The following is an 8,556-nucleotide window of genomic DNA, read 5'->3' on the forward strand; positions in this document are numbered from 1 at the left end:
ATAGCTTGTTTCAAAATATCAGTGATTGCTTTTTAGCTCCAAATCATCAAATTGGACCAAACTCCAGCCCAACTTGACTTTCTCAACATTTAGTAATGTCTGATATTTATTCCACTCCCTTCCAAAGCAGTATTCTCTGCTGTTATTAGTAATAAGATGCTGTCAGAAGTTGGGAAGATCCCTGTATTTAGTGGCAGGTTAGATGTGGCTACCAAGATCCTTTCAAACCTTCAAGATTCAAGGCTGAGACCTCTTTCATTAGGTACCTTTTGAGATAGATTTATACTTTAAGCCTCAATGTTTCCACATGAAGACTTCGATTGGCTATTTCAGATTTGACTCATTTTTTCTACATATACTTTTCTCAATTTTATGCAAAAATTGAAGTTTATAAAACCATTACTCATGGATTTCCCCTAGATTGAATTGCACCTAGACTAGTGTTACAAATGTACACCTAGTAGAGGTAACAAAGTATGACTCCTTAAGTTCCCCTAGAAGATAGCTTTTAGAAATGAATTAAGTGTTTTAAGGGAAGTTACACTTTATGTTATGGATTATAGTAACATAATAGAAGCCCACTGTTAGTGTAAAAGAACAAGTCGTAAATTATTTTATAGTTTCTCTACTGAAGCCTAACTCTAAGCTGTGGAATAAATCCGGTATTTGGACATATGCTAACATAGCTGAGAGAAAAAAAGAAACTCAAACCCCAGGAACCAAAAAATGACCTGTGTCCACTAACCCCAAGTTCTAGCATATCCTAAGATACAGTACAGCAGGGAGGGGAGGGATTCGAAGGAATATGCTTTCAAGTGTTACATTCATTCACAGCTGAAAACCATCCACGGTATAATTCTGAGCTGTTCTATTACATAATTTATTTATAAAAATAAAATTTCACCAGTATCACAATGGTATTTTATACAACCCTAGTGACTAAAGAACCATTTTTTTGCTCCCTACCTAAGAGTTACAAGGCTGATCAAAAACTGAAATTATTGGTATAATGTATCCTAAAGTGATAAAATAAGACAAAGCATGGTAAAGACTGCTTTATTGGTGGCAGTTAGTAGAAGTCAATAAATATTGTTCCCCGAAGAACTCAGTTAGGTATCAATTATTGGTCCAGAGAGAGCTGAATGAAACTGAACCAACTGCCTGCTGAGATGATAAACTGAAGTCAGTCTTGCTTCTTGGGAAATGAAGCCATAGCTAGCTGATATATGGCATACGCTGTTCCTGAAAAAGAAACAAAAAAAGAACTTACAAGAAATTCTGACATTTACATGTATAGACATAATATTCCAGCTAAAAGTTAACAGAAAGGGAAGTTTGGCATTAAGACTACTTTTATGGAAACACAGAAAAGTATTTTGATAGGTGCTGGTAAAATTTAAAATAACTTCAAAGGAAATTATTAGATACAACACAATAATTTATTTGTCAAATTGACAACATGTAAAAGTTTTTAAATAAGAGTAAGAACATATATAAAAGTTATTTCCATACTAAACTAAGATGGCCTGAAAAAATGCTAAGAATGATTCAAAAACCAAAAAAAGAGGTCAAGATATACAAGCACTCCCTAAAGTATATTATAAATATTAAACCAAGAAGAATGATACATCATTTTTAAATTATCAAATTTGATGTAAGAACAGCCAATAAGTGAATATTTTTAAAAACTAATTACCAGAATATCTAAGAAATAGTCACACTGACCAAAAGAATTCAGGACTCTAAAGGTCACTATCTGATTGTTGTCTTCATTCATAAATGCCTCTTCACTGTACTCAACCCAAGGCAAAGAAAGCACGTTGGTATCAGCCCGGGGACTTTGTAATTAGGGTTGAAATTCCAGCTTTTCCACAGAGGCAATATTACCTTGGGTAATTAACATAATTTCTTCATCTTTAAAATGAGGACACATTACAGACTTAATAAAAAAGGTTACAGAAATCCATTTATGGGCACTTTTATCAATAAGATGAGCACACAGTAATCAAATAGTTCCCTTCCTCCCCCAGAGAGCAATCATTTAAAATCTTAACTCTGCTCCTAGCCTACCAATTTGTAATATTCCACTGCTAATACTGAACAATGGACCTGCCTAATCCACAGAAAAACCTATCAAAGCATTTTGTGTACAGTAATAGGTACTGTTCTTTCCATAGAGGTTTTGTTTCTGTCATAAACATGTATGTTCAGAGTTTAGATGTAAAGTGTGTTTTTATTATGTATCACAGTAAAAATGTTTAAAAAGCCCCTGTTATAGGAGATGGTGTAGAGAGAGATGTGTAAGGCCACCAGTAGCACACTCTGAAAGCCACCTCTATCATAAATACTCCTATCAAACTTTATTGGTTTAATTTTTTAAGACATTAAAATGCTCTTCTACAATATGTATCAATCATCCTCTTGAGTCCTTATGCAGTAAGATCTCAGATGCTGGAGACAGTCTTTCTAGTTAAAATACTGACATAGTAAAAGGAATGAAGTTGTTAGTAATCCTTATTGTTAACTATCTGTAAGTCAAGCATTCCAAATATCTTACCACCAACTGTAAGCATCATAGTGGCTCTATACAGGAGGGCATCAGCTATTCCACCCTTTAGATGCACTGGAATTCCATTATCCTCCTAGATTAAAAAAATAATAATAATTAATATATGCATCATTTGTTTTCAACTAAGTTCAAAAGACTAATCCATTCATATAAAATTAAGCACCTCCTCAAACCCCTGGAATTAAAATATGTCAATATCAAAATTAAAAGACTACAATTTTCCTGACTCTGTACCTACCACCACTAAAGTATTAAAATAAGAACTCCTAAAAATCAACATTCTTTCTCTCACATTTAATGAGATCCAGTAAAGATTTGCCTTCCAAGGAATATATAAATATTAAAGCTGTGAAAATATACTGATTGAGTTCATCAGCTGAATTATTAAAAAGATCAGGAATCCTCACACTTTTTTATTTCTTTATTTTGAGAGAAATAGAGAGCAAGCAGGAGAGGAGCAGAGACAGGGAGAGATAGAATCCCATGTAGGCTCTGCGCTATCAGGGCAGAGGTGGAGCTCGAACTCACAAATTTTAAGATCATGACCTGAGCCCAAGATCAAGAGTAGGACCCTTAACCAACTGAGCCACCCCGGCACTCCTCTCCTCACACTTTAATCATAAGGTAGATTTGGTTCAACTTACGATTTCTCAACTTCACAAGTATGTGAAAGCAATACACGTTCAGGAGAAACTGTACTTTAAATTCTGAATTTTCATCTTTTGCCAGGCTAGCGACATGCGGTACGATCCTCTCATGATGCTGGGCAGTGGCAGCCAGCCACAACTCCCAGTCAGCCACACGATCACCAAATTTAACAACCAATGTACTTATCACCATTCTGTACCCATAAAACCATTCACTTCACTTTCAGTGCAGTATTCAAGAAATTACATGAGATATTCAACACTTTTATTATAAAATAGGCTTTGTGTTAGATGATTTTGCCCAGTTCATGTATGTGTTCTAAGCATGTTTAAGGTAGGCTAGGCTAAGCTATATTTGGTAGGTTAAGCATATGAAATGGATTTTCAATTGAACATATTTTCAACTTATGATGGGTTACTATTTTATGACCTAACTCCATCATAAGTCAAAGAAGATCTGTATAGGATACAAAATTTTATTTGGGAAAAAACAGGTATTACCACAGTAAAACAAAAAAAGCACTAATAATGTAACTACTTATAAAGGTAAACAACTCTGTCCCACCATCTTTCCTCATGAGAAAACCATTATTAACAGCATAGCTCATATTCTTAAATATTTTTTAATGCTTACGTTGTCTTACCTTCTAATTTACACACACACTTGTTTAATATACCAAATGAGATTACACTATATAAGGGTATGCTATATTCTATTTTTCACTTAATGCTGTCTTAAAAACTTTTGTTACTCCCTTTAAAACTACCTTATCCCTTTTAATGGCTACATAGAATGCCACTCTGCAAAAATATCAGAACTGAATAAGCCAGTCCTCTATTAATGGGTATTTAGGTTGTTGGAGTTTTAGTGGTATTAAAATCCTATGACAAATAACCTCTATCCTTTTCTTTATATATTTAAGCTACTGTGTCTGCAGAAAAGATTTTTAAAAGTGGTAGTCCCCAGGGGCACCTGGCTGACTCAATCAGTGAAGTATGCAACTCAATCTCAGGGTTGTGACTTCAAACCCCACATTGGGCATGGAGCCTACCTTTAAAAAAAAAAAAAAAGTGGAAGTCCCTGATAACAGGGTATCTGGTTTATTTTTAATAATACTCTCAAACACTCTTTATAACTTTTATACCAATTATACTACTAACTATTATGTATGAAAGTACTGTGTACGAATATAACTATCTCCCATACGTGGCTTACATAGCCTATTTTAAATCCTTCTATAATTCTAACAATTAAATAGGGGGAAAAACTTGTAATTTGTCATTTTAATTTGCATTTCTTACTGATCTGTAGGAACTTTTTTTTTTTAATTTATTTTTTGAGAGAGACGGAGCATGAGTGGGGGAGGGGCAGAGAGAGAGTCACAAAATCTGAAGCAGGATCCAGGCTCTGAGCTGTCAGTACAGAGCCCGACATGGCCCTCGAACCCACAAACCGCGAGATCATGACCTGAGCCAAAGTCAGAACCTTAATGGACTGAGCCACCCAAGACACCCCTGTAGGACCGCTTTTTATACTGGGGATGTTAATCTTTTGTTATATTTTAAAATTTGCTCTCAATTTGTCACTTGAACTCATAAATGCAATTTTTGTCCTTTACAGCTTCTAGGCTTTGTAAAGACTTCCTTAGGAAGACTTCCCCACCCCTAAGATATAAAAAATACTCTCCTATGGTGACTATAACTAATAGCACTGTATTGTACACTTGAAATTTGCTAAGAAAGTAGATCTTAAGTACTCTCACCAAACACACAAAAAGATCAAGTATTTGAGGTAATGGATGTGTTAATTAACTTACTTACAGTAATTATTCATAGACACATTGAACATCACACTGTATGCACCTTTTTAAAAATAAAACCCATCAGGTACAACCTAAATATATACAATTTTTATTTGTCAATTGTACCTCACTAAAACTGGAAAAATATATTTCATTTTAATATTTTTTGGCAGAAGAAGCATTTATATCTGCAATTTACCTTTTAATACACAATATAGAGGGACAGAACTTTACTTTCTTTAAAATAGCCAATTTTTCTAATGCCAATTTATCGTATCCTTTCCACACTAAAATGAAATAGCACCTTTAACATATATTAAATTTCAACATACATATTTGTTCTGTTTCTGGGCCCTTTCTATGGTCTATTTGTCTATTCTTATGAAACTACCCATAGAGTGCCAACCCAATGTAACTTCTCCAAACAAAGTGTCTTTGACCTACACCTTTTCCCTCTCATTTCTTCTACTTCCCCAAAGTCCTCCTGGATATAGGCCCAACTAACTATCAATAGGCGGTTTATTATTTTGCTAATACGACAAGATGAGTAACAACCAAACATCTCCAGATTTACTTCCTATCTCCAACTTTTGGTAATTATTATTACAAGTAACAACCTCCTATAAAATATTTCAGTACCTGAAATAGCTTTTGCTTCTCTGGAACCTTATTTTCCAACTGCCTGCGTGAAGCAGTACTTATGGTCCTCTGGGCAATCTGACGAAGAGCCTGAAATAAAAAAATCCATATATACTGAGCAGATTTAGGTCTTAAAGAAACTTTCAAAACCAACTATTTTCAACTTCTACTATTACAGAAGAGGGAAACTGACAGTTAAAAACATACCCGATTTGTCAGTAACAGAGTCCTAACTAAACCAACAGCCAAGTTTTCCAACTTGTTGTCCATCCACTACTCTTTTTTTTTTTAAGTTTATTGGGGGGGGGGGGGGGGGGGGGGGAATATCCCAAGCAGGTTCCGAGCTGTCAGTGCAGAGCCTGATGCAGGGCTCAATCTCATAACCTCATGAACTGTGAGATCATGACCTGAGCAGAAATCAAGAGTTGGACGCTTAACCTAAGTGATTGAGCCACCCAGGTGAACCCATCTACTACTCTTTACATTAAAATTCTACAGTCTCCAAAGACCACATTCAAGTAGCAATTCATACAGTTTCTGAGAAAAAAAAAAAAAAAAATCTTTACCTGAATTGAACTAGTAGTATCATATAATCCTTGAGTAAAACATACTGACATACAGATATTATGAGAATAAAGAATGGTTACAAAATACACTAAAAGTTCCAATGTTTTCATTTATAACTTTACCATGTTATTAAAAGATCTATTCGACACTAAAATAAACTGACATGATTCCTACTTAATCAAAATGCTTTCCCCATTGCATTTTTCCTATAAAATAGGGAATAATTAATGGGGTACAATTCTTTTTAAAAAGTGAGTTGCATTATATATCCAGTTGAATTAAATAACGAAACAAATATGCACTCCACATTCCAAAACAAACCATATGTTGAGAGCTAAGTAAAACCTTATTGAATAATTACAAAAGAGAATGGTCACTGTTACATTTTCCTTCTCTTTTTCGAAATTTTGGGAAATTATTTCACATGCTCAAAGCCGATGGATGGGTGAAGGACACTGCAGGACCGCCTGATTGAAGCAACACTACACTTTCAACCATGACGGCTCCTGAAGTCCCAACAGAAACTGAATGACTTGCTTTTTAAACCGCATCCTGATGCTCACAAAGCTCAGAAACGTTGAAACTTTAGGCCTTTCAACGTACCAGTGAACATATTTCTATCTGAAGCTTCCGGGTATCAGAAACGTCCCACTTGTATCTTGAGTTTACTCATATCAAAATTAGCGACTTCATCAATAACCCATAAGGTTAGAGGTGACCATTAAGAAACCAAGGCTGTCTAACCCACCATCCTCTGGTCATTTCCCCAGCCTCTTCATTCCCTGTATCTACTCAGCACAGCCGGGAGCAAGAGGAATAGTTAGAAGGTAAAGTAACGTCAGGCGAAAAGGACACGGACCAAGGTGACCTCAGAAGCCGCCTTCTCCCACCCTCCTCCCCTCTCAGGAGAGGCTTTTCAGTCATCCCTTAGCCTCCGCTCCCAACCTTCCCGCCCCACATCAAGAATGCAAGCCGAGAAGCTCCTTACCAGCAGATTCCGCAGCATCTTGGCTCGGCTACTACCCACCAACCGCAACAACCGAACACCAGGAACGAGAACGGCAACACCGGAACCGGAACTGCCTTCTGGCCTTGCGCAAGCGTCAGGGAACTTAATACTTCGGACGGAGGAGGGGCTTGAGCCTCTAACCATAGAGAGCGAAAGACAAGCGAGAGCGGCCGTACGGCTGTGGCCGCTCTAGCCGACCGGCCGTTTCCGTTCCTTGCTCTCGTTCCTAAGCTGGCCGATGCTATTCAGGGGGTGGCTCCTGGAGCTAAGGCTTGGAGAAGTAAACAACTTTTGAGACCGGAGAGGCAAGGAGTGACGTGTTACGTACTTTGTAACTAGCTTAGATGAAATTAATGTGAGACCAGGCTATCATAGAAAATTAGTATATTTTGAACGAGAAGGTATTTTAAAAACTTCTGAGCAAATTTTGAACCATTGTTCAGATGCTGAAAGAACACTGGGTTGGTCTAACTGTAAGCTATGAAGCTGGATGCAATACAAAACAAAAAGGTTAGCTCCTCTTACACGGATACAATCAGTTTTTTTCCGTAGAAGAAACTTTGTGAGGGCGTTATTGTTCCTTGTGCTGAGAATATGCTGTAAAGAGCTGCGTCGGGATATCTTCTTGTACCTTTGGATGCTGCACAACTCCCCATGCAAGAAACGCTACCAGCGTCCTGAAATTGTGAAAGTTGTTCGCTCGTTTCTCCGTGTCTGGGGAAAATGCTGAAAAGAGGGGAAAATTTTTAACTGTGGGACAAGAAATGGGATGGCACATCGGTATTCTTTAAGTCTTGCTGTCCCAGGGCACTTTCCATGATTGGAGTTGCTAGGCAGAGCAAATATTGGATAGGCTGCCAGTGTACCTTGCTTCTAGCAGTCTTGCCTAAATAATGCCACTTACAGAGATCTTTAGTCTTTGTGCCCACCGAGTGTGTATAAATGTAAACATAAAAATACTTATTCTATACTAAAATAAATCTTCCCACCTTTTTTAAACAAATTTTTATAATTATTCCATTGTCATTTCAAATAGAAAGTGGATGATGTATGGGTTCAGCATAGGTGAAATGTGTAGATAAAAATTAGTAATATCAAAATCACTATTCCTTCTAATCTTTTGGGTTAGATCCACCAAGTGTTCTGTGCTCAGTCTTCCTCACCAAAGTTTGTAAATACCCAATTCATCCCTTCTCTAAATAGGGACCGAAAGTTTCTGGCTTATTCTCCCTTCTGCATTATGCACTGTGATGGAATCCTTGAGGACAATTACCAGGCACCAATAGCTGGACATACAAATTTTTAAAAAGTGTACTCTGAACT

The 8,556-nt window shown here is 36.7% G+C and overlaps 1 protein-coding gene across 1 annotated transcript; it reads right to left on the minus strand.

Annotated features, from left to right (window-relative positions):
* Positions 1-1,040: 1,040 nt before the first annotated feature.
* On the minus strand, positions 1,041-7,317 carry LOC125937934 (cytochrome c oxidase subunit 7A2, mitochondrial). The gene is made up of 4 exons (XM_049652899.1): positions 7,213-7,317; positions 5,658-5,747; positions 2,558-2,642; positions 1,041-1,242 (listed from the first exon to the last, which is right to left on the minus strand). The coding sequence occupies exons 1-4, from the start codon at positions 7,228-7,230 to the stop codon at positions 1,184-1,186; spliced, it is 252 nt and encodes an 83-aa protein (XP_049508856.1). The 5' UTR covers positions 7,231-7,317; the 3' UTR covers positions 1,041-1,183.
* Between the last annotated feature and the right edge of the window lie 1,239 nt (positions 7,318-8,556).

Source organism: Panthera uncia, assembly GCF_023721935.1.
Source record: "Panthera uncia isolate 11264 chromosome B2 unlocalized genomic scaffold, Puncia_PCG_1.0 HiC_scaffold_24, whole genome shotgun sequence".
NCBI lineage: Eukaryota > Metazoa > Chordata > Mammalia > Carnivora > Felidae > Panthera > Panthera uncia.